Source organism: Leptonotus elevatus, chromosome 1 (genome assembly GCF_054856555.1).
Source record: "Leptonotus elevatus isolate MCC_2025b chromosome 1, RoL_Lele_1.0, whole genome shotgun sequence".
In the NCBI taxonomy this organism is placed as follows: domain Eukaryota; kingdom Metazoa; phylum Chordata; class Actinopteri; order Syngnathiformes; family Syngnathidae; genus Leptonotus; species Leptonotus elevatus.
Window position 1 is genome coordinate 19462916 of NC_141239.1, and position 26541 is coordinate 19489456.

The following is a 26541-nucleotide window of genomic DNA, read 5'->3' on the forward strand; positions in this document are numbered from 1 at the left end:
AACCTATGAGGTGCACCTTATGTAACCTCTCTCTGGGCGTGTGCGTGGCAAAGTGGCGACTCCAGTGGGTGTTTCACATGCGTTTTGGTAGTCCTTCCGGCGAGACGCCTGACAAACACACACCTTCATATTTAGCTTTGTGCTAATGAGATATAAGTTTGGGGTGAAACTCATGGAAACACTCGTGGCAGCCTTCTTATTGACTGTACTGTAAAGTCAAAGGCGCTATGACCTTCATGCTAGCAATTATTATTCATAGTTGTGTGCAATGATTATAGCTACAAACAGACACACACTGAAATGATTAGACCATGTTGTGGCACGTTGGTGTGTTTATACTTGAGAGCAACAATATGTAAAAAAATAAAAATAAAAATCTTAAAGTAGACCCTTCAAAGTCATGTTGATGGTACATTAGCCTGTTGTAAGGGAGAATAGCATCTCTCATTGTTTGTATGTGTTCTATAATATTGATGCACCAGCACCTCTTATGTTGTGTTAGTGCTAGCATGGATGCTAACACCAGACATGATATAGCTTAACTTTCCGTTGTAGACTGTCAATAAACAAATATAAATAAGTGATCTTCATGCTGCTTCAGTTCTTTCATAACTTCTTGCCTTCTATAATATTGGTTCACCAGCCACAACACCGCTCCTGTTGTGTTAGTGCTAGCATGGATGCTAACACCAGACATGATATAGCACAGACACTGCATGTTAGCTTTTAGCATATTAGCTTGACTTATTTAGCTACTCATTACATCTCGGTCACTTGATTGGTTTTGTCTTGCGTGTTTGGCTTCCTCAATGGGTTTTAGATGATCGATGATAATTCACCACTGTCACTCAAGTGTAAGTTTGACTTCCTTACTGCAGAGGGAGCCAGGGAGTTAAACGAAATCCCGTCGGACGTGTTTGGTCAGGTGTTTGCTTAACTTTCCGTTGTAGATCAATCTTATCAATAAGAGATCTTCAGGCTGCTTCAGTTCTTTCATAACATCTTGCCTTATGCTTGGTGGAGGTATATACAGTTTATTCATCGAGCTAGAATTTACATGTATTCATTCAGGTCATTTATCGTCAAAGCTTTGAATCAATCGTAACCGGAGCAGGCTACATCACTTCATGCACAAGGTATAGGACAGCACTTTCGTGAGTGTTGCTATGGAATCCCAATTATGTATTCTCCGTGTTGGAGGCACACCCCAAACCCTGAATGGTATCACTTTTTAGGATGTAGCGTGTGAATGATTGTTTGTCTAATTCTGCCTCCCAGGGTGTAACCTGCCTCTTGCCCAAAGTTTAGACTTTAGTTGACCCTAATTAGGACTAGTGGAAGGTGGATGAATAGGCAATTTTGATCAATAGTCAACTAATAAAAACCACTCCGATTAAAACATATGCAGATATGCATGATATATTGGCCTGCCTTGAGACTGATGTGTTCTCACATGCGTGTAAAAGTTACCCCATGGCTGTGACATTCCCTGGGATCACACCTTTGGCACCGTGTAGCATTCCCTCTGACTTTTTAGAGCGCGTGTTTGTTTAATGCAGTCAGTGGGCGAGGCGGGCAGGAACAGATAAAGAAAGAAGCGCACATTGGCTGACAGTGTTGTCTCGATGCAAAGTACAGCCCGGGGAGTGGCGGAGAGGAAATGATCTGGCATAATTACACTTTTTACACTGAAATCTTGTCTTTGTGTGTTTCTGGGATTGACACGCACACAAGAATTGCATCATTTACAGTTGGAGTGATACAAAAGGGAGAACAGATGGTTTTAGTGATAAAAAAGGCGATGACGAGTATATGATAAAAATCCTCCCATTGTGCAAAAGGTCCGTATTCATGTTATTGCGAGACTCTGCTAACGTTAAAAATGAGTCACTTTGTCTGATGTTTACACGGTGCGGATGTGTCAGCACGCGTGGCCGGTCCACTTTTGTGAGTGCATGTACAGGACACAAGCGGCAGACGCACAATATTGCAACAGTGAGTGCAGAAATGAATGGAAGGGTTCTGTTGATTGTGAGGTATTGGGATTTGAGCCAGGGTCCGCCCTGGACTGGCCACCAGAAATCACAGGGCACATAAACAGAAGATACACGAACATTCACACCGAATATTGAGCCTCTGAGAACTACAGTGGGCTAATGGCATTTTTGTCATTTTGCAGGAAAGTAACATTTACCTCATTCACTGCCATTGACGGCTATAGACGTCAAAAATTCATTTCAACTATTTCTATTAGTTTAACATTTTTTTCCACTTCTGTTAACAACAGGAACACCGAGAAAAAAAATGTGTACATTTATTTGTGATTAATCGTGAGTTAACTTTTGAAGTCATGCGATTAATTACAATAAAAAAAATTTGCACCTGATGCCCCCCCCCCCAAAAAAGATTAGTAAAAAATTTTTAGGTTTTCATACTCTTGTTAACAAAAGTGGAAAAAAAATGTTAAACTAATAGAAATAGTTAAAATTAATTTTTGACGTTTATAGGCGTCAATGGGAGTGAATGAGTTAATAGCTACCACTGAAAGTTGCGTCCAAAGTTGATACTTAACCTTGATTTAGACTATCTTTTTATTTATTTATCAATTCCCGCACTCAAGACAAGTTGGCATTAGGCAACTCTAGTTCTCCGTGGTCCAATTTAGAGTCTTCAATGTGAATATTTTTGGGGAATATGGAAAGAAGCGGGAGTGGGGAAAACCCACATATGCATGAAGGGAACATGCAAACTCCACACAGGAGAGCCAGAGTTGATATTGAAACCAAGAATCTTGGAACTTTGAGGCAGGCATGCTAATCACTATGATGAAGGCATTAATAATAATAATTTTAAAAAGTGTTTGTTTTATGATTTCCCTTTCGCCCTCACATACACTCAGAAAAGTAAAAATAAGACCCATTTAAAGCTAACACGTTTTTAAAAATCTGTATTTCCCTTACCCTTACTTATGTCCTTAAATTGTGTTCCATTGAGCTCATTAAATAATTGATTTAAACAAAGGAATATTTTAAGGAAATTAAATATTTTGCATAGGCAGAAAAACCTTGTGCCTCCAAAATAGGGCGACATGGATCAGTGGTTGAGTGGTCGTGCCCATCCGTGAGGTTGTGGGTTTGATCGTGTAGTTAAGCGCTATATAAAAAGCAGTCCAAAATAGTGACTTTTCAGAAGAACCCCCCCCCCCCCAAAAAAAAACCAGCATGTTACATCATCAACGAGAGCAAGCCATTTTCAACACTTTAGATTAAGCAATAATTTGTAAAAAAAATAAATAAATGAATAAAATTAAAATATCACCCACACATGTTGACTGACCAACAGAATAGATTTTTGAAAAAATAATATAGTTACGAAACTGAGACTTGAGGTTTTCGGCCCAATATGCCAGCAATATGCATTTGCATATATATATATATATATATATATGTATATAGTGTATATTTTAGTTAATAAAAGTGTTCCCTCGCTATAATGCGGTTCACTTTTCGCAGTCTCGCGGATTATTTTGGTGCAATATTGCAGTTTTTTTTTTTACCAGTAATGTACGTATTTTATACATTTTATGAAGGTTTGAACATTGAGAACGTTTAAGCAAGAGAAAAATGTGAGAAAATGTAAATGCCTCGATGAGAAATGTGTATAAACTGCGTGGTGATGGGGTTTTAGAGCCTTAAAACATTTATAATAAATGTAAAACATAAAGCTAACGACTTTGCGGATTTCATTTATTGTGGGTATTTTTTGGAACCTAATCCCAGTGGAAAACGAGGGAACACTGTACAGTAATTGGTATATTATTCATCTCATCTTTTAAAATAACAATAAAAAACATACATGTACTGTATGAATATAGATGAATATTTAAACTATGCTCAATTTAGAACTACTTGACTCATTCACCTATTTTCAGCAGTAAAATGTTGATATTTTGTCTACCGTATAATTAATTTGACAACTTCATTATTTTTCACGTATAACAAATTGCTTTAAAACCACATTTTGTCACTTGCATTCGACTGAAAATGACATCCCAGGTGCTCAGAGCTCAGGTCACGACCAATCACGGCTCCGTTTGCTAACGTCACGTGACCAAACCTAGAAACCAGGAGATCTGAAGCCAGGGCAAAGATCACAATGGATTAGATGTGAGCAGCAGGCCTGTCTAGTGTTAATTAATTTAGCTTGAGCAGTTTCCCTTGTAAGTTTCACGAGTTTATTTCTCTAGCATCCACCCCAAATTGCTGCGCTGCATCTGTGGTCGGCACTGTATGCTGGAAATATGTCAGCTATGCACAAAGTGGATGACCACCACCAATGCACCTCCTTTCTCCGCCCGTTATCAGCAGTAGCTCGCCACGGGAGGGAGGGACCAGCTCGTCCACCCGCCCGCTGCACTACATGTTCTTCCTCCTCGTCCCGCGAAGGGTCAAAGTTTGCCTTGCAACAATAGACGGAAATTAACGTCCACAAAGCGGAGGATTAACAAGTGGACTTTTTTTCTCCCATCGACCAAAATGGCTCCGCTGTTGAGATGCATCGTTTTGGGTCTACTTGGCTGCTTGACGGTGAGTGTGGAGCGCTTGAAAAGTAGTTCGGGTGGCGAGTAACGGACCTAACTCAGGTGGGGCTTCGGGGCTTTGCGTGTCACGACATGGCAGCGCGTCAATGCCTGAAGTGCGAGTGGAATTCGTCGCGTTTGGGCCGCAAGCAAAGGCAACGCGTGTAGCTCTCGTGTCCATGTCAGAAAGGCGATTTTTTTGATGGCATGTTGTGATTTTTGCTGCTGGTACCAGATGGTCTCCAATCTGAAAGAGGAAAAGTTGAACCATAATGACGAATTTAATCTAAAATGACATGATATAAAAATAATAATAATAATAATGATGATAATAATAATAATAATTATTATTATTATAGAGATGATTAACAGCATCATCATTGCACTGTACTGACAGATTTTTGCAGTATATAATTGGCTAGGGTAGATAAATTAAACATGACAGTATTTATTAACGTATTAAAGTGAAATGTCAGTTATTTTAATTATAGTAAGACTACATTATAAAATGAAAATAGTAATTAAGTTTTTATTAAAGTGAATTTATTACTTGAAATAATTGTACTGTATATTTTTCAATACGGACAATTATGGATTGTAATAGCTTAGCTATCAGAAAATTTCTTTATATGTTAACTTTAAATCAATTTGGAATTATTACATTAAAAAGTCAAATGTATTGTGTAAAAACCTTGTCTTAGATATTGATAACTATGACAATATAGATGTATACAGAATATGAATTTATTTTTTATTTAAATATTTAAGATTGAGTCTATGTTGTAGACATAAATACTTTTTTAAATATTATTTCTTCATTTACACAACTTCAATGAATTATACAATTTACACACATGCATTTGTTGCTCATTTTATGGTATTATTTAAGACTGAGACTCATGAAAAATATTGACGTGAAAAAAAGAAGACCATCGTGTATTCACATTTCATTTCCTCGTAAAAATATCCGTGCATTTTGTCAAATTACATTTAGTTATGTATTTAATGGTTTATTTTATCAAGTTTGGAATATTTATGAAGAACATGCAACATAAATACATTTGAATATACTGAACTTGAAAGTCAAACACTTAAGAAACATGTTGGCTCTGAATAAATTATGCAAGTGTGCAAAAAAAAAAGATTTTGAGAAACGGCCAATTTGTGTATGGTTGGGACACACTTCTCACAGCCTGTATTTTAATCCCACCCCCATCCCGTATCCCTTCCTTGTGCATACCTGCAGCTTGTTCCTGTACGGGCAGAAGGAAATGGGCTGCACAGGCAGAAAAGAGATTGGATTCGTCATCCCAGGCAGCTGAAGGAGAATCACGACTACTCCGGAATAAACATTGGCAGAGTGTGTGCTTTTTCCCACATGTGTCATTTACAACAATGAGAAAAGGCAAAAACATATTGTGTGATGGTGATATCATGAAGTTGAACCAGGCTGCTTACATTCTGAATTGTTTGAAAGGAGGGCGACTAAACATGAGTTCAACAGACTCTTTCCATTTTCGCACCTCTCATACACTGTTACCTTTTAATAAGCATTCTCTCAGTGGCTGTTCACATATATTTGGATTTGGATTTAAACATATAACCCTTTTAATTCACGTATTCATGTCATTAAAGGACCTTTAATTAAAATATGTTAATTAACTATTTAAAAAGCATTTGATATCACATTTGCTCATATAAAAGAGAATAGACTAGTATATCATTGCCACAAAAAACAAATTTACCTACATGAGTGATGGATACATATTTTTGTGGTGGTGGCAGTAGCCTTGATGCTAATGTTACTAAACGCCGTACAACTTATATAATGGATTTGAAACTTAGAGGTAGTTTACATTTAATGATATAATCTTAAAGTAACTGTATGTAATATCTGTGCCTTAAAATTATTTGATGAATTTTGATGGACCAGCCTGCTAATAGTGATGGGAAAATGAAGCTTCATGAAGCACTTGTGATATTTTTTGACTCCCCGTGATGGTGCTCTTGGTTTAAATATAAAGGCTAGTGCAAAGGAAATTGATTACATTTCCACTGCATCTTTCAACCAAGAGTGCCATCTAGAGGAGTCAAAAAATATCACAAGTGCTTCATGAAGCTTCATTTTCCCATCACTAGTTGCTAACGTTACTATCAGACAGAAAAAAAGAAGAAAAAAAAGAAAAGTACTTGTATCTGACATTTGGGGCTTATCCACTTTATCTGTAGCCTAAATGTACCACTCATGTTGGTGTCATATTTGCTCACTTGATGGAACTGGTGAGCCTATCGTTATCACGGCAGTGTAGTATCTACTTTAGTCGTGAGCTATTTTGCTGGACCAGCCATGACACAGTACTTAATGTGTTTTGGTAGCCATACTGTTGGTGCTAATGTTACCGCTAAGAGTTGCGTAAAAAAGGATTGTAAGACCAGCCTGGGCACATGTCACACAGTTTGTGTTAGCGCTAGATGCTAATGTTACTTTTCAGAGCCGTGCACCAAAAAAGGAGCCATCATATGCAACAACTGACTCACATTTGTTCACATCATTGAGAATAATATTCTAAAATGTTCTATTATTGTTGTGTGTTTGACAAATCCTTTTGTTTTTGTGTTACAGATTCGCTCTGATAAAGAGAACTTCACGACGATACTGTATTCGCTCAGGGGGCCTGGTGCTGACGAGCCTCCCTTTGGCATATTTGGGGTGGACCGAATAACTGGCTTTTTGAAAGCGTATAAAGTTTTGGACCGAGAGGAGATTGCATTTTATGATGTAAGATCATTTACGCCTATGTACAACTTAAAGCCAAACATGACACGTTGTAAACCCCGAGGTTTCTTTGTTTTTTGTTTTTAGTTAAAAGGAGTGGCGAAATATGTAGATGGGACTCAAGCCGAAAAGGACGTTGACATCAGAATTACTGTGGTTGATGAGAATGACAATGCACCCGTAATTAAAGTAGGCCAAGTGGGGTCTGTAAAGGAATCATGTGCCGCAGGTATTGGACGACGTCTGCTTGGTTACAGTTATCACAAGTTTTATTTGTTTATTTTTTTAACCATTGATCATTGGTTCACAGGCACGATTGTCATGAGTGTGATCGCCACTGACGCAGATCAAGAGGGAACCATCAACTCCCAGATCTACTACAGTATCGTGGAGACGAGCAGCAGTGCCGGCTTGTTTTCCATCCACTCTCAGACCGGAGATGTCTCGGTTTTGCGGAACACACTGGACAGGGAGGTGAGACGCGTCACTGGAAACTCGCCAATGGTTTTTGGCTGCGTTTGTTTCTTGTGTTACCAGCATAACGGATGACCTCAACTCATCCAAGCCAGTGTTCACAAACGGACATTAAAGACTTAGCTGCTGAGCCCATTTCAAGTGCCTCGGTAACCACAACTGCAGCACCAAAGGAGTGAAACAATCTCAGTGTGGGTTGGGAGGGGGTAGGGCCTGGGTTCTGTTTGAGGTTTCTTCATAAGACAAGAGTTTTTCCTTGTCTCCATTGCCAAGTTCTCGCTGATGTGGGGTCGACACTACCTCAACAAGAGGGATGAATACTACGGAATGAAAAAGCCATAGTAGAAGCCCGGTTAGCTCAGTCGGTAGAGCATTAGACTCTTAATCTCAGGGTCGTGGGTTCGAGCCTCACATTGGGCGGTAGTTTGTTTGGGCGGCACGTGAATGACTGGTTAGCACGTTCGCCCCCCATTGCAGAGGACGTGAGATCGAGTCCGGACTTCGGCCTTCCCTGGGTGGAGTTCGCATGTTCTCACCCTTGCATGTGTGGGTTTTTTCCGGGTACTCCGGTTTCCTCCCACATTCCAAAGACATGCATGGCAGGTTAATTGAACACTCCAAATTGTCCATAGGTGTGATTGTGAGTATGGATGGCTGTTTGTCTCTGTGTGCCCTGCGATTGGCTGGCAACCAGTTCAGGGTGTATCCCTCCTACTGCCTGTAGCCAGCTGGGATAGGCTCCAGCACCCCCGCGACCCTAGTGAGGACAAGCGGTTAAGAAAATGGATGGATGGAAAAGCCATAGTCATGGGAGTGCAGACCTACACCAAGGAAGGAATTTTCACACATTAATATATTTTTAATGGTATATGAACCGTCGTCACTCTGGCCACCGTGACTGTGTGCTTCTGTCATTTATTTCTGTGAATATTTTGGATGTCTCTAAGAAACAAAACAACGGAAGGGTAAAGACTTCCTAATGGGGACAACTGAGTTTGCAAGAGGTTTATTCACGAATGTACTGTATTCTTTCAGACAAAAGATGCATACAAGGTGGTGGTCAAAGTTTCGGATTTGAATGGACAGGTCGAAGGAAACGAAGGAACGGGCGAAATTGAGATCAAAATCCTGGACATAAATGACAACGTCCCCACTCTGGAAAAAGAATGGGTACGACAAGACAACATTACTATCATCTTTTAAACAATCCCTTCGGTGTACTTCAGCTCCTGTTGTGTGCAGTATGAGGGCAGTGTGGAGGAGAACACCATCAACGTGGAAGTGCTGAGGATCCAGGCGATCGACTTGGACCTGAAATACTCGGACAACTGGTTGGCGGTCTTTCAAATTATCTCAGGGAACGAAGGAGGCTATTTTAGCATCACGACCGATGCTAAGACCAACCAGGGGATCATAATGATTCAAAAGGTAAACGTTTTGAAAGATGTATATGTCTGTGGGCCCTGTGATTGACTGGCCACCAGTCTTGATTTTCTCACTCGCGACCTTAACCGGTTGAGCGGTTAAGAAAATGGATGAAAGCTCTTAAAACCGACCCTGTACTTGTGCTTGTGCTACACAGGAGCTGGACTACGAGGAGATAAAGTCACTCAATTTGGCGGTGGTTGTTTCGAACAAGGCCAAGTATGATTTCGGAAGTTCCTCGACTTCCACTTCCATAATCTCCAAGTCATACTCGGTGAAGATCAACGTGGTCAATCAGAAGGAAGGTCCTCGGTTCCAGCCGTCTGTCAAAGTGGTGACCCTGTCTGAGGATCACTCGTCTATCTCCATCAACACAGTCATCACCACCTACACCGCAATTGACAGCGACACGCACCAGACGGCCACCAACGTGAGGTCTGATATTTTGCTGTACAAATACACTTCACAGCGTTTCGCGTTTGACTAACACTCAAGACAAAACCTCTTCTGATTCTTCCAGGTATGTTAAATACCGCGACGATGACAACTGGTTGATCGTTGACGGGAAAACTGCAGAAATTAGGCTGAATAAACTGCCGGATCGAGAGTCCAAATTTTTGATCAATGGAACGTACTACGCCCAAATCATATGCATCAGTGAGGGTGAGTTCTGTACAAATACGTTTCTTTTTTCATTCACGTTTTGTTTGGCAGCACGATGAGCTAGTGCAGCGGTCAGCAACCTTTACAGTTAAAAGAGCCATTTTATGCCAAATAAATAAAAATCTGGCGGGAGCCGCAAAACATTTGAACATCGTGATGAAGGAAACAGTGTTAGTCTAATGTACTGAGGGCCCAAGCACTAATTAGAGCTGCAGCTGTGCACCATAACAGAAAGATCTGCAGCATCCAATAAGTAGAGATTCATTTTCTTCTACCTTTCATCTTCTATTTTTAGATTTTCTTTTTGGTTGTAATTTTTCATACTGTCAAATTTCTGACATTTTTGGCAATTTTATGGACATATGGTCATTTTCTTCCTCTTTTGGACATTTTATGGACATGTATGGCATAGACATTTTATGCCTTTTTTTGTGCTATAAATGTTATGACATTTTTGGCAATTTTGTGGGCATTTTATGTTAATTTTTAATCGTAATTTTCTTTTCCTTTTTGGACATTTTATGGTCACTTTTTTTTTGACATTTTTAGGTAATTAAAAAGTTTTCATCTAGCTTTCATCTCTTTTTCTGACAGATTAAAAATTTGGACTGACAATTTTTGAATATTTAATTATTCATTTGTATCTAATTAATTAATGTAAAGAAACTTAAGTCTAAAAAAAAATGTAAATATTTATTTCTACAAATATTTTTTCGAGATGCACAGGGAGCCACAGGAGAGGGATTGTGGCTCGAGAGCCGAAGTTTGCAGACCGCTGAGCTAGTGTTTAGCACGTGTGCCTCCCAGTTCCGACCTTCCTACTTGGAGTTCCCCCATGCTTACTTTGTTTTCCTTAACTGAAATCCCTAAATTGTCCCTCGGTGTGCATGTGATTGGTGATTTGTCCACGTTAGCCCGAATCCCGATTGTGATAGCTCAGCTGCAACATGACAGCTATAGAAATTGAATGGATAGATGTTTCGTGATTTACGTTCAGCGTATGCTTCTTGGCTTTTTAGAAGTGTCTTCAAAGACCGCCACGGGGACCATCGCCATTCAGGTGAAAGACTTCAACGATCACTGTCCCAAAGTAACCGTCACAAGTCAGACCATGTGCTACGGCGAAAACGTCATCTACGTCACGGCCGTAGATGAAGACGAGTTCCCCAATTCGTTCCCATTTGAGTTCGCTGTGATTTCAACGAAGAGCCAAGGGAAGTGGTCGGTAGAGCATCTTAATGGTAAGACTGAAGACACGTTTTGGCACTACAATGTCCTAGTCTGTAGTGCTCAGCTTATTGATACAACACATTGGTCATGATCGCCGAAGACACATGCTAACGTTAGCTGATACTTTATTGTTTTTACTTTGCCGCAGTAGTCTAATCTCTTGCTGCTCAGGCTTACTGTTGTCGTTTGTGAAGAGCAATTTTATCTTTAGTGTTCCTTCGCTGACAAACGTCTTGTCTTTGGTCAACCACTACATTTTTCCCGCTTTAAAATGCGTTAATCGTCTTTGATTTCAGCGACGACTGCAATCCTGCGGGATCAAGAGCATTTGTGGCCGGGCATGTACAAAGTGGCTGTCGAGATCAAGGACCAGCAAGGAGTGTCGTGCGCTGACGTTCAGATGCTGGACGTGGTTGTATGCACGTGTGAGGAAAACACGAGAACGTGTGTGGCCCACATCGAAAGGCATTCAGAATTTGGTGTTTCCGGAATTTTACTCTTGTTGTTGGGACTACTGCTGCTGCTCTGTGAGTGTGTTTAACATTTTTTGTTTACGTGGATGTGGCGTGGATGGTCTTGAATTCATCTTTGTGATCTGTTATTTTGTTGTCTTAGTGGTGCCTCTTCTGCTGTTGTTCTGCCTGTGTGGGGGAACTGCAGGAGATTTCAAAGCCATTCCGTTTGATACCAAACAGCAGCTGATCTCCTACCACACCGAGTGCCAAGGAGAAGATAGGGTACTTGGATTTTTCTGGTTGGTCAACACCCACAACAAAAAATCTTAATGTATGATAAGATTTGGCCTTTTATCCCATAGGACGTCCCTCCCCTCCACACAACAGATGTCGGACAAGTGACTGTTTTCAAGGACATCAACACCTTCGGAGGAAAGGGCTACCTTGGGGGACTGGTTGAAGGTCATGGAGGAGTCGTCTCTGGCAATGAACACTCCATCTTAACTACAGACAACGTGCACTTATACAACCAGTACAACCGATTTTCTGGCCGAAGAGGGATGAGCGGCTTTGATGGCGGGATGATGACAGGACAGGGTCACGTCTCCCAGTACAGAGGCGGGGCCTTTGACGACTTGGCGGTGTCTGATCACTTCCTGGAGGAATACTATTCCAGTGTGAGTACCAGACAACGCCAGGAACGGCAACAGGGATGGAGAACCTTTGTCCTCTGAGGGCCATACCGAAGATTTGACAAACCGCTTAGTTGAACTCAGCTCAATAAATGATTGTTTTATTTTCTTGCAGAAGTCCAACCATGCTGCCCAGCAGTTCCAGGAGAAGGATGGCATACTAGTCTATGACTACGAGGGCGGGGAGTCTCTGTCAGGTTCTGTGGGCTGCTGCAGCCTCCACGAGAACGACAATGACCTCTCATTCCTCGATGACCTGGACCCTAAATTCAAAACCTTGGCTGAGATTTGCAATGGGTCATCTCAAGTGGATGCGGGCATATGTATCCAACCAACAGCCAGACCGGTGACTCCTGTCAGGCCCTCCACTCAGAAACATGTCCAGACTCACACTGAAACCGTTAGAGAAAGAGATCGCGTCCATATCGACACTCTCCAAACTTCCAAGGTAACATCTGGTGCATCCACAATTGTCAAAGAGGGATCATGCACACTCTCCAAAGTGCACGTCCAAGACAACGTCGTGATTCCCAGTCAAACGCTGCTCGTGCAACAGCCTGCCTTGTACTACGCCGCCGCGCCCATGTATGTCGTTGAGCCCCAGCCCCAGATGGTGCTTGTTGCAGGAGGCGCCCAGCAGACAGTGGGGCAGGCGGGTCAGGTTGGGATGACACAAGGCCTGGTCCAAGTCAGTCAACAGGGCGTGGGTCAAATTGGGATGACACAAGGCCTGGTTCAAGTCAGCGGCCTCCAAGGATCTCAGGGCATGGTGCTTGTGGATGGCCAAGTAGGGCAAGTGGCGCAAGGAACCTTACCAAGACAAGTACTGGTGGTAGAGAATGGGTCTACAGGTGGGGGACACGGTGCACAGGTGGCCCTTGTCCAGACCGGTCAGGGATCTAGCGAGCAAGCAACCTTATCTAGACAAGTTGTGGTAGTGGAGAAGGGATCTTTAGGCGGGGGTGCACAGGTATCCGTAGTCCAGACAGGTTGGGGATCGAGTGAGCAAGGATTGGACGTCAGGGGTCAAAGTGTTCGGGCTAAGAGTTTCTCACTGGCTTCTCAAGATTCCACAGGGTCAAAGGAGGACTTTGTCCTGAAACCCACACCCAAGTCGCAAGTCGGCCAGAGGGTTGTGGTGCAGCAGCGCAAGAAGGTGTCGGTTACAGAGAGGAACATAGACTCTTCGTCTAGAGCTTAAAGTAGATGTTTGCTGTCGGCCTGTCCACTGGAAAAATTGCATTCACTGTACTCATTACTGTACACCCTGCTGGACATGTCAGTTTATGTCCTCCATTCTTGATGATTAGAATTCACAACAACATGAACATGCACACGGGCTGATATCTTTTATGCCGTCTCAATATTCATAACGTTGGTAGTGGGTCTTGAACCAATTTCTTACAAACTGTCGCTATTGAATCAGTTTAGGATAATTTGGTTTAATGTTTAACATATTTTATTTACTTGAGAAAAACGCAAAACAAAAGCCAACGTGGGGATATGAATCGCTCAACACAATCTTATCAAGATCAGTAGTTTCACACTACAGTGATTAAAAACAATAGATATATTGGAAGAAGCCAGCACACCAGAATAACTGTTAAACCACTAGCAGGCATGTTTTCGTCATACTGGAACTAGAACTACTTCCTGCTTCCGTCTCTAATCATGGGAAATGTAGTCCTACTAACCTAATGCTGCGGTTGCCGGTCAGACCCAAGCAACGCAAGCCGAGCTTTTCTGGCGACATATTTATATTGTTACAATGTGGGAACGCCGTAAGATAAACGGCACAGCACAGCCAGCTTCCAATAGGTGCCGGGGCCGAGCATAAAAGATTGGATAATGGTGAGTGCTTTGACTTAGTGCTGTTCAACTGTCAACCTAGATTTAGCATTTGCTAACGTAATAACACAACCAGATTGACCAGCGATCAAATTTGTTATGATAATTACATAATGTGTCCTGGTGAGAATTTATTATATATTTGATTTAAAGCAAAAATTTTGTCCCGGTTTTTAAGTTTGAAAATCTGGTCACCCTAGCATATTTTAAAGCAAAACTAGCTAGCTAGCTATCTAACTGGCAAGCTAACACGCCAAATCAACACCTCCTTTTTCCTATTGGGAAAAAAATGGTAAAAGTAATTACAGTAATTATGATCATCTCAGTTCGTCATAGACAATTTTTCCACACGCAGCATTCAACAGTTGATTTTAAACTCCAGTTTCACTCAACGTACATTCTAACATACTGTTGTTTAATATTATTCCAAAAATGCCTGTATATATACGTCTACACTACAGAGTGAATATACGGTGCTGGTGGTGTATCAATTCTTTATCTTAAAAAAAGACAATGGTCATATCAATAATTTGTTCAGCCATTCAGAACAGAGCAGTAAGAAGAAAATCGAAGGCTTCAGCTTCTTTTCATGCACTCACAGTGCACAATGTGTTTGGTGTTATTCTGAAAAGTGACCAGTTAGTAATAGTTTAACTTTAGGCATGCCTGGAGCCGACCTTGCAAGTATTGAGCTTTAGTTATAGTGCAACTAATCGGGGGCTGTTTATTTGGATTCTTGCTGTAAAATAGATCGATTAAAATACCACATTGAAAGCACTTTTGCAAAAAAAAAAAAAAAAAGACAACCTTTTTCTTAAACCTGAGTAATGAATGTAGTACATTTCATTTTCTTTTGCACTCCATTCTAGTTTTACAAAAATGCTGTTCAAAGTTGTGTATGTGTGTGTGTATGTGTTGTTATTAATTGTTTTTCCAGCAGATGTATTCAAAACTATTTCTCCCCTTGCTTTTGATATGCAAATATTTCGTGCAAGTTCTAACATTCTGAATGTAAATATCATTTATTGCATTAAAGACTGCAATGTCTGTCATTGAATAAAACAAACTAAACAGCAGGTTGTTGTCTTGCTCTCTATATTTCGGACACATTCATCACTTATAATGAGGGCATATGTAGCAATGGCTAACGCTGAAAAGCGGGAAATACGTACTGAAAAACCGCTTCCCTGTCAAGTGTACACACTGTCACGCATCCTTGCCACGAACAAAAGACAGCTTAAAAATGCTGAAATCATGTTTTCTTGTGGTTTAGTTGATAGAGCAGCACTTGTTAGTTGACATCTGGGAGATGAATAACAACAAAAATCCATTCCGCTGAATTAATTTTCTGTATTATTTATCATAGAAAATGATGGATTTTTTTTAGCCAAGCTGTCATTATAAAAAAAACAACATTCATGCATGATGGTGTTATTATTTATTTGGTTGTTACTAAAATAACAGCTTCATTTTTCAAAAATCATTTCCAGTTTAATACATTTAGTAGAAACTTTATTTGGACGTACGCCGCCATTGTTATTTATGTCGCATTCCATGCGTAGTGACGGAAAATGGCGGCCGTAACAACTATATACTGAGGGTACCAAGTTTATGTAGGAAAATAGCGTCAAAAAATAATAGTCTATCACCAATCTATGCTTACACAATTTCCACACAATGTCTTTCCAACTTGTGCGACGTCATCTGTGTTCCATTGTACTTCAAATCACTATAGGCCCCGCCCAACACACACTCCTACTTACTCGTCTAGTCAATGGTGAGAAAGCAGAAGTGACTCATAGTCACTTAATCGGCTCTCAACATTCCAGTGAAATTCACACAAGCATTTTTGTATAATTGATCATAATGTGTCTGGTAGAGTAGTATTTGTTTTTTTATTGTTTTTTATCTCACTTCCTTTTGACAAGATTTGCTTATTATAAGACCTCAGGCTTCTCTACAGTGTGAGAGGTCATCAGTCATGTCAATGCAGATGTTTTCATAATGAGGCATTCCTGAAAGACAGACAGACAGACGAGATTGGGTGTGGTCGCATTTAAAGAAACAGCGTCCGCGTTCGTCAAGTCTCCCAATACTGCTGATGGAGCAGTTGCGTGCTTGTCAGTGATTCATAACACTTCACTTCATAACGCCTTCTTCGCAGTTTAATGTCAATATTATGACAAATATATATATATAAATATAAACAATATTATAAACAAAAATAAGGTTATTATTTGGGTATTTGCGGTTACTTCACATTAAACTCAAATTGGCTTCATCAAAAAAAAAAAAATTATATATATATATATTTTTTAATGGCATTTTATTTTGTACACTCTGCGCCATGGTTTTATCACCTGTTTCATGTTTTTTTTTATGTTTGATTGTTTTAATTTTTAAACTTTCGCTTTTAAATCTTAGTTACAATAATTAATTTTATGCACAACACTTTGGATTTTAATTTAATTGCTTTTATTTAATACATTTTACTTGTAATATATGGTCTTGCGGTGTCAGTATCTTGTTTTATTTTTTATTTTTTTTGCTGATTTATTTATTCATTGTACTACATATCACACACACATGCACAAAATTAATATTTTTATTTTACTATGTTTTATTTAATTACACACATTTTTTTACCAATATTTAAAGGTGCATTGTGCCATTTAAAAAGGTAATGTTAACGCTTTTTCTACATCATGTATGCTCCACTCAATGCCAAGATGAGTACAAAGAGCCCTGATTGTTTTACTCTGACTGCACATAACAGCTTTTATCTTCCTTTTATAGTAGAGTGTGCGGACTTTGCACACCACAGTTTCTTTGGAGAGGGGCGGAGTTTCGCTTTGGGCCAGAGGTGGCAGTTGTGAGTAAAAAGTGACAAACTGCACAAAGATTCTTTAACTCTTTGACTGCCATAAACGTTATAAAACGTTTAGCATAAACCTAGGGAAGGGCGCCGAGGACGTTAAAAGACGTCCCCTATGGTTTTTTTTTTTTTTTTCAAAAACGGGTGCAGGAAAGCCTTGGGCAGCTGTGCTGAAAGAATCAGGCTGATCTGATTAGTCAAAGACTCGTTTTGGCCCCTAGAGGGCAGCGATGACTCTCTTTGCACAAGGTTGGATGGGCCGCCCACCGTGGGCGTCAGTAGAAGACGTGAGGCGGAGCTAGAGTGTTGAGGAGACATGGCTGAATAAGCCCACAATGGCTGCCCAAGCAACCGGTTGCAAGCAGCTCACGCTTGAGCATTTTTTTCAAAGACGGAAAGCATCAATCAATACTAAAAAGCGCATTGATGTCAACGATGATGATGACAACGAGCTCTACGCCAAAGTTGGAAGCTTTGGCCTGTTACTATCACGTAGTAAGCCTCACCGGCTACGCGCGGCTAGCGCGGCTAGCGCTGCTAAGGCCGGAAAACGCGCACAATAGCCGGCCGGGTACTTCTGCACAAGCGGACATTCGATCGGGCGATGGAGAGTTGGCATCGACCAATGCAGATTGATGATGATGATGATGATGACTGCGAGTTTGACGCCAAAGTTGGAAGCCTGGACGTGTTTACGATCACGTAGTAAGCCTCACCGGCTACGCGCGGCTAGCGCGGCTAGCGCTGCTAAGGCCGGAAAACGCGCACAATAGCCGGCCGGGTACTTCTGCACAAGCGGACATTCGATCGGGCGATGGAGAGTAGTCGAAAAGCATCGACCAATGCACATTGATGATGATGATGATGGTCAACCTCGCCGGAGTTGGAAGCTATACGCGGCCGTTATTCTCTCGTCATAAAGCCTCACCGGCTAGCGCTGCTAACGCCGGAAAACGCGGAGCTGCACAAGCGGACATTCGATCGGACAATGAAGAGTACCCCGAGTCCAATGCATATTCATCGGAGGAGCGGGTACAGTCTGATCACGGAGAAGACACTGTTTCTGGACTACGATGCCACCATGAATGGAGTGGATAAAATGGATCAGAACATCTCCTACCAACCCGGTATAGCAACTGAAGGACACGGGGAAGCGAGACGTAACACCACCGTAACGTAACCGTAGCATGATCCTGATATTAGACGTGATGACACACTGCAGTATATACTTGCTATTCCCCGGAAAAAAACGGCCTGCAAGAAAGTGGCACACGCGAAGAGGCAATCTGTTGTGCAAATGCTGTTACGTCTCTTTGCACGCAGGAGAGTGTTACAAAAAGAAAAACTGTCGTTGAAACATCCACATATTTGTAAATAGCACCACAGTTGCACACATTTGTAAATAGTTTGCCAAATTGTTGTCAAATTGTTACACTGTTGAATGTAAATAAACGTATTTTGCTATCAAAAAACACTTTTTCATTCTTGGTGGTAGTGTTTTATAGAAGTAAAGCACTATTTAGGTGTTTGTGGCATCATTCATGGACAAAAAGAAGTGTCAAATTCACTAGAATGCATGAAATAATATCGTTTCACTAAAAGCTTGATTTCTCCGTATTTTGGTCCAACACAGGCGAAATTGGGTCAAACTAACCATTTTCTATTGTTGATTACTAAAGAACGGAATAAGGTAGAAACAAACTCTTTTTTTCTGATGAAAGATGAAAGTCCAATCTTTCATTTGGTAGTACGTGTGTTTCCATAGTCCAAACAGAACATTTTCTGTGGACCTTGAAAATCAGTCAAAATGCTTAAATCGGCTGGCACTGGCGGCATCCCTTTTCTGAAAACGTCTGGCAGTCAAAGAGTTAATGAGATAAATTTATATGAAAAATAATAAATACATTTTGATTAAACAATTTTACAATAAATGCTTGATTTCTTTAAATAGCCTATTTTAATAAAGAAATAATTCCTGCACATTTTATTACATTATAATTCAATTATTAACGGCAAATCTAAGTAACTAATTTTAGGGAGAAAAATTAGCAAAATTTTGCACCAAATATTATGCATTCTTGATAGTAAAAAGAATGAAGCAGGCCGTAGGTGGGCCATACTTAATTTGCCGACCCCTGATATCACAGCTATCAAACTCAAGTCCCTGGGGCCAGATCCGGCCCGCCACATCTTTTTATGTGACGCTCAAAAGCAAAATCATACATGTCAATTTCCATGATCCTGACCAAATTTTCAAATTGCAACGTGTAATAAAATTGAGATTTTGCAAGAATTTTTTTGTTTGCCTTTTTATCGTGACTGGAACAGTAATTGAACAAACTATTATCCTTGACTTTTGATTTCAAAACTAGACACAATTTTTCATGTAAATTTACTGATACAATGAGAAGAATGATTAATTAATTAATTAATTAGTATGAAAATTTCGTTTGACGCCCCTGCACTATTACAGTTTATTGTTTCCTACAACTAGATGAGTTATGGGCAGCTTAAATGCATATATAATACATTTCTCAATGCATGTTATAAAATATCCACTGTTGAAAAACAAAGATTTGAAGCACACAAAAAATAACATACTGTACTATCGTTTTTTTTTTCTTTTCTTTTTCCCCTCGTACATAAAAATAACCATCCAAGGACAGCACAAAACAAAAATTTGGTGCAAGAATTCATTTTGTGCATTCTTTCACCCCCCCCCCCAAAAAAAACCTCACTCAAAATCTCATTATTATTGGGATACTAGTTGGTTCAATAAATATTGGTCAGATCCTTTACTTGGGTCATTTTGTATCAAACAACCCAAAAAGTTGGGTCAAATTGACCCATGAAGTGGATCAGTTACTCTCATCTGTTTTGAGAGTAAATGCAACTAAGGCATGTCTGCCATCTAGTGGTGAATCGTGATATTACAACCTTAAACTGTATTTCTTGCACCCAGTTTTTCTATATATAAGTGTATAATTTATGTTTTTCAGCATTTTTAAAGAATTCCCCACCAAACACACGCCCACCCACCCTTAGTTGCTGAACTAGATATAATTTGTGGGCATTTTAATTTTGTGTAAAAAGAAAAGAAAAAAAGACTCAGCAATTATTTCTTAATGCTAAACTTTATTGTTTTGACCAGACATACAGCAATGGTGGCTTTCACCAACGTTGATAATAAGCCACGTGTCCTAGCGAGAGGATCTGCGTCGACATCTCTTCTGCAGAAGTCGGCTTACAGTTCGCAGGGCAGCGCCTTCTCAATGGCGACCGTCGTCGTCCTCCAATTCGTCTTCCTCGTACTCCCCCAACTCGTCGGCGGTGGCGTCCTGGTACTGCTGGTACTCGGACACCAGGTCGTTCATGTTGCTCTCGGCCTCGGTGAACTCCATCTCGTCCATGCCCTCGCCCGTGTACCAGTGCAGGAAGGCCTTCCTGCGGAACATGGCGGTGAACTGCTCCGAGATCCTGCGGAAGAGCTCCTGGATGGCCGTGCTGTTGCCGATGAAGGTGGCCGACATCGTGAGACCGCGCGGCGGGATGTCGCACACGGCCGTCTTCACGTTGCTGGGGATCCACTCCACGAAGTAGCTGCTGTTCTTGTTCTGCATGTTCAGCATCTGCTCGTCCACCTCCTTCATGGACATGCGGCCGCGGAAAATGGCCGCCACGGTTAAGTAGCGGCCGTGGCGCGGGTCGCACGCCGCCATCATGTTCTTGGCGTCGAACATCTGCTGCGTGAGCTCGGGGACCGAGACGGCGCGGTACTGCTGGCTCCCCCTGCTGGTGAGCGGGGCGAACCCCGGCATGAAGAAGTGCAGGCGGGGGAAGGGCACCATGTTGACGGCTAGCTTGCGCAGGTCGGCGTTGAGCTGGCCGGGGAAGCGCAGGCAGGTGGTGACCCCGCTCATGGTGGCCGACACCAAGTGGTTGAGGTCGCCGTAGGTGGGCGTGGTGAGCTTCAGGGTGCGGAAGCAGATGTCGTAGAGGGCCTCGTTGTCGATGCAGAAGGTCTCGTCCGTGTTCTCCACCAGCTGGTGAACGGACAGCGTGGCGTTGTACGGCTCCACCACCGTGTCGGACACTTTGGGCGACGGCATGACGCTGAACGTGTTCATGATGCGGTCGGGGTACTCCTCGCGGATCTTGCTGATCAGCAAGGTGCCCATCCCGGAGCCGGTGCCGCCGCCCAGCGAGTGGGTCATCTGGAAGCCCTGCAGGCAGTCGCAGTTCTCAGACTCCTTCCTCACCACGTCCAGAACCGAGTCCACCAGCTCGGCTCCCTCCGTGTAGTGACCCTTGGCCCAGTTGTTTCCCGCTCCGCTTTGACCTGCGGGATGTTTGCTCCGTCATAAATTTGCATCCGTTAATCCAGTATGATTTGGTTTGTGTGGTTGATTTAGGACAGGGGTCAGCAACCTTTACTTTGTCAAAAGAGCCATTTTAGGCCAAATGAATCACAAAACATCAGTCTGGAGCCGCAAAACTGTTTGTTCGTGTTAGTCTATGTACTGACTGAGGGCTCAAGAGCTAATTAGAGCTGCACCATAACAGAAAAATATGCAGCATCCAATACATACGAGATTTATTTTCCAATAACTTTTCATCTTTCGATTTTTGTGTGTGTAATTTTTCATACTTTGTTTTCATACATTTTTAGATTTTTCTGCCTTTCTGTCAAATTTCTGGCATTTTGGGCCATTTTATTGACATAATGTAATTTTCTGCCCCTCTTCGTCCTTTTTGGGACATTAAATGGCAATTTTTTTGGTGGGGGGGACATTTTTTTGTTATCAATTTTCAGATTTTTTCTTTTTTTTTTGCAATTTTGTGTAAATTGTATGGTAATTTTCGGGATTTTTTCTTTTAATTTGGGAAATTTTATAATTATTTTATAAACGTTTTCTTTTCTGCCTTTTTTTAAAACCTGACTTTTGCCATTCTTGTGAACATTTTATGGTCATTTTTTGGATTTTTTTTGTTTTTGGACATTGTATAGTTACGTTTCTAACATTTTCTTTTCTGACTTTTAAAAATTAAATTTATTGTTTTTTTTTGCAATTTCAAAGACATTTTATGGTAATTTTCTGCCTTCTATTGTTGAATGTTTTCTTTTCTGCCTTTTTTAAAATTCTCATATGACATTTTTGGCAATTTCATGGACATTTTATGGTAAATTTGTGCTTTTACTCTTCCTTTCTGGACATTTTATATTAAATTTTTTGACATTTTTAGGTCAGTTTTAAAACTTCTTCATCTACTTTTTATCTCTTTTTCTGACAATTACAAATTTTGGACTGCAATATTTAATTATTCTTTTTATCTCAATCATGAATTCATTTGAAAAATATTTTATCTAAAAAATATGTAAAAACCTATGAATTTCTACAATTTTTTTTTAGAGATCCACATGGAGCCACAGGGGAAGTAGGAACGAGCCACGGGTTGCAGGCCCCTGATATAGTAAGACTGCGAAAAGTAAATGACTGTCTGTATATTTGATACTGAACTACTGTTTTCCTCATTCAGGGTTGCTAAAAACCCATCCCGGCTGAATTAGAACATTCAACCGTGAAGTGGTCAGCGCTACCTCTACAAAAGTTAGCTACGTGAACCACTACACTTCCAGTGTTAGGACTACCTGTGTCGCTGTTTCTTTCAGCCAGGGTGAGAATGAATAAGACGTGTCAGTGGCTTTGAGCCTGCACTTGTTGACGGCTTTATTGGCAGCCCTTCCCTTGCGACCACCAGGAGAGCTGACAGCGTGTCACGTAGCGCCTCGCTAACAATGCATCACTCCACTCGCACAATACCGTGAAGGCTTGTGCGCTGTGGAATGTGGCGAGTGCTCTCGGGATACTCACACAGTTATTGTGTGTGTTTGTGTGTGCCTTTGGCTCAGCGGGACATCATAATTCCACTCACCAAAGACAAAGTTGTCGGGCCTGAACAGCTGCCCAAAAGGGCCCGAGCGAACCGAATCCATGGTCCCGGGCTCCAGGTCCACCAGAATGGCCCGGGGGACGAATTTGCTGCCTTGGGGATGACAAAGAGGAGAGAAGAACTGGTTGATGTCATTCCACACTTAGGGACTGAATGTCTCTCCATCTGTCCTTGACATATGAAATTGTTGTTGTTGCTCCAGCAAAGTGCTGCAACATACTGCAAGACTTCTTCCAGACCACTGGGCCACTTAAAGTGCTGAGGTCGGCACAGTGGGTTCAAGCAAGGCCCTTCCCAAAAATGTGTCTTCCTTTCAAGCCTTGTCTTTGCTTGAACAATGAGGCCCTGTGCTCAGCACTAACCAGTAACCACTTTTTTCTTCTCCTAGCAACTTTATGACTTTTTCCACAGAAAAATGACTGTATTCTCAGAGCATCGCGACTTATTTAGTTGAAAAACTGCAGCTCATTCTTAAGGAAAAATAAGATTAAAAAAAAAACATTTTTACTTTTTTCTATTTTTATTTTTTGCACATATTGTAATTTTCTTCCCCAAAAAAGTGTCTTCTGCTAATATTTCAATTGATAATTTTATATATATTAATATTCTTTTTATCTTTTTTTTTTAATTATATTACGTACATGTAAAATCACAACTTAAAACAAAAAATTTTTGAAAAAATAATATATATGACTTTTTCTAAAAATACATATAGAATCACATTTTTCAAAAAAAGGGCTGAATACAAATTCCAATTTTCTGTTGAAATCATATTTTCTTGTACACTACTGTACTTAAACTAAAGAAATGAAATTTTTTTGGTCTCATAAATCATTATTTTCATGATTTCTTACATTAATAGTATTTTTTCTTGAAATAAATATTAGCAACTTAATTCATCACTGATGCTTATTTGTTACAAAAACACTGCTTTATTTATGTAATATTTTGTCTTTAAAAATGGAAACATTTGGGGGAAAAAATCCCAAAAGTTCAGTCACCCTTGTAACCGAATATATATTTTTATAAAAAAAAGAAGAAAAAAAAGTAACATAAGATTTGTCAAATATTTGACAATCGTGACAGAATACCTTTCTTTCTAGATGATAGGCTATACGACTATGCAAATCTGACAATTTTACAGATTGATAGCTACCTAGACAGACAGACAGAGAGCGAGAGAGAGGTAGGTAGGTAGGTAGATAGATAAAGGTGGAGTTGCAAATGAATGTGACAGACTCCGAAGGCTCAGTGAATTGTGACCTGAAGTAACCCCACTGCAGCAAAAGCAGGAGGCAGCGAGATGAGATGAGAGTGCAGATAGATACCTGTGCTCCCTACGGGCACACGGGTGGAGGTGGACATGGAGATGGAGACAAAAAAAAAAGACAGAAAGATATTTTAGCTGCTGTTCACTGTTCTCAATTGTGTTCGGACCTACTTTCTCGTGCCGAAGATCACTTCTAGTTTTGATTTGTTGTTTACCTGAAGCCTCATTGTAGTACACGTTGACCCTCTCCAGTTGCAGGTCGCTGTCGCCTTGGTAACTGCCCGACGGGTCGATGCCGTGCTCGTCGCTGATCACCTCCCAGAACTACAAAACAACGGTGTTGTTCAAACTTCACCTTTTTACTTCCTGTTTTACTACTTTTGTCCAAACTCAGACACCCTCGTTGGGTGCCCGCCCCAAAATCTTTGACCAAATTACATTTTCACAATGTCACTTCCAGTGGGCGTTCCAATACTTTAGCGCACATTTTCACAGACAAACATTCACACCTGCATGCAGTTTGCCGTCTTTAATTATCTTATTTTTGTCTTCAATTGATCTGAAATGCATGTTTTGGGGTTAACACACTTGCTTTTGTTTGAACTTAATATACTGTACATTGTTTATCTTGCTTATATGTGACACAGCATTTTGTCTTCATTTTGGCTAGCATGTTAGCATTAGTTTAACCTACATGTTTTTATGAACTAACTGTTTTGGTCAACAATTCTCTTTTTAGAGTGTGCTCTTTCATTGATTAGTCTTCCATACATGTCTTTTTGTTGTTAATCAATGTAACATACGTGTTTCCGTCTTCAATTTCTCTCTTATGTTTATAAGCTAACATATGTTTTAACTTGTTTTGTTTTGAATTCATGAAACTTACATTCGTGTTAGCATACGTTTCATATTCAATTGGTCTAATAACAATAAATGTTGACTTTAGTTCATGTTGCATACTTGCTTTTGGTTTTATTTCGCCTAAAATACACATTTTTAGAACCTAGGTTTTGTCATTATTACCAAAAATCGATGTAACTTTCATGTTTTTTAATGTAGCATATATGTTTATTGGCATTATGCTATGTGCTCTAAATGTAATCTAATCTTTCTTAGAAAAAAAATAAATAATAAATAAAAAAAAATAAATAAAAAAAATGTAATCTAATCTAAACCTAACATACATGTTTTGGTCTGTAATTAATCTAACATACATTTCTTTGTTTTCAATTTGTTTGACAAATGTACATGTTTCTATTGTAACACGACATCCCCTCCCCCTGCCCCTCCCCCACCCTGTAGTCAACTAACATGGATGTTGTTGGATTATGCGGGTAAGCCAGGGAGAACATACATAACACCACAAACCCCTCCTGCCTGTATGTTTCATTGTTTAAAAAATAATATTGACTTAAACAACCAAACGTGCTTTTGGACAGAACGAGCAAGACACACAAAGCCCAGGATGCTGCGCCTGAACAGAAAATTCAAGGACAAAAGCCACGCCCTTCACGAGGTCTCCATTCAGCAAGTGCGCATGTGCTGGGTATCAAAATAACATGAAACTTAAGCCCACCCAACCAACCCTAATCCTCTCTCTATAATTAAATGTGCCAAACCTCCCGGTTGAGAGGTATTAACAGCATTTAATGAATTAAGTACCTTGGCCCCGATCTGATTGCCGCATTGTCCGGCCTGGATGTGCACGATCTCCCTCATGGTGTGCTGCGCCGATGGATGATGGCTGACTGGGGTGGGTCGTCTGCTGGGTGCGTTCGTTCCTGTCGCGCCCTGGCCGGCGTGTGCTTGTCAATGTTGCGGTTATGCGGCGCGGCTCCGAGTCAGCGCCCCTGTCAGACGCGTTCCTCGCGTCGCAGCATCCTCCGGCAGCCAATGGCAGAGCTCGGCTGTGATGCAGCAGACACGAGCGTCGAATGTGCTGCATCATCATCATCAGCAGCATCAGCATCATCATCATCATCATCATCATCATCGGTCTGCCTCACCAGCATGATGATGCTGTTCTATGTCAAGCAGGTGGCGCATGAAAGATGTGAATTTGTATGTGGAAAGATTAGATGACTTTTATCCGGTACATAACATTACATCGCGTTTGTTTTTGCTGATGTCATCTCACCACACCTTTTTGGTGAATCAACACTTAAAAAAATAAAACAAAAATAAACATTTGACCATTCTATCTATGGTGGGCTGATCAATACATCATACTTTGGAGTCTAAATAAACAACACTAAGGTGTGAAGATGCATTTTTGGGGTAGCTAGGCATAGCAAGCTAGCTA

General features: G+C 40.8%; 2 protein-coding genes and 1 non-coding gene across 3 annotated transcripts; 2 read left to right on the forward strand and 1 right to left on the reverse strand.

Moving 5' to 3' along the window:
- Window positions 1-4188: 4188 nt before the first annotated feature.
- LOC147181171 (desmoglein-2-like protein) lies at window positions 4189-15218 on the forward strand. Its single transcript, XM_086090327.1, has 14 exons — window positions 4189-4586; window positions 5826-5939; window positions 7203-7358; window positions 7443-7584; window positions 7666-7829; window positions 8865-8999; window positions 9072-9257; window positions 9412-9689; window positions 9775-9917; window positions 10937-11158; window positions 11444-11674; window positions 11763-11884; window positions 11965-12279; window positions 12410-15218. Exons 1-14 carry the CDS (start codon window positions 4536-4538, stop codon window positions 13493-13495), a joined length of 3345 nt encoding a protein of 1114 aa, XP_085946453.1. The 5' UTR covers window positions 4189-4535; the 3' UTR covers window positions 13496-15218.
- trnak-cuu (transfer RNA lysine (anticodon CUU)) lies at window positions 8177-8249 on the forward strand. Its single transcript has one exon. It is a non-coding gene; the product is annotated as a tRNA-Lys (tRNA).
- A 4914-nt stretch (window positions 15219-20132) lies between the features above and the next one.
- On the reverse strand, window positions 20133-26205 carry LOC147181173 (tubulin beta-2 chain). Its single transcript, XM_086081389.1, has 4 exons — window positions 25902-26205; window positions 24455-24563; window positions 22952-23062; window positions 20133-21356 (listed from the first exon to the last, which is right to left on the reverse strand). The coding sequence occupies exons 1-4, from the start codon at window positions 25956-25958 to the stop codon at window positions 20287-20289; spliced, it is 1347 nt and encodes a 448-aa protein (XP_085937515.1). The 5' UTR covers window positions 25959-26205; the 3' UTR covers window positions 20133-20286.
- Between the last annotated feature and the right edge of the window lie 336 nt (window positions 26206-26541).

Excerpts from the sequence above, each read along its gene's own strand:
- LOC147181171 (XM_086090327.1), top strand. The coding sequence starts at position 4,536 with ATGGCTCCGCTGTTGAGATGCATCGTTTTGGGTCTACTTGGCTGCTTG. Across the intron at positions 9,000-9,071 it reads CCACTCTGGAAAAAGAATGG|TATGAGGGCAGTGTGGAGGA; the intron begins GTACGACAAGAC and ends TGTTGTGTGCAG. Across the intron at positions 11,159-11,443 it reads GTCGGTAGAGCATCTTAATG|CGACGACTGCAATCCTGCGG; the intron begins GTAAGACTGAAG and ends CTTTGATTTCAG.
- LOC147181173 (XM_086081389.1), bottom strand. The coding sequence starts at position 25,958 with ATGAGGGAGATCGTGCACATCCAGGCCGGACAATGCGGCAATCAGATC. Across the intron at positions 24,564-25,901 it reads GCAATCAGATCGGGGCCAAG|TTCTGGGAGGTGATCAGCGA; the intron begins GTACTTAATTCA and ends GTTGTTTTGTAG. Across the intron at positions 21,357-22,951 it reads GCCCGACAACTTTGTCTTTG|GTCAAAGCGGAGCGGGAAAC; the intron begins GTGAGTGGAATT and ends AACATCCCGCAG.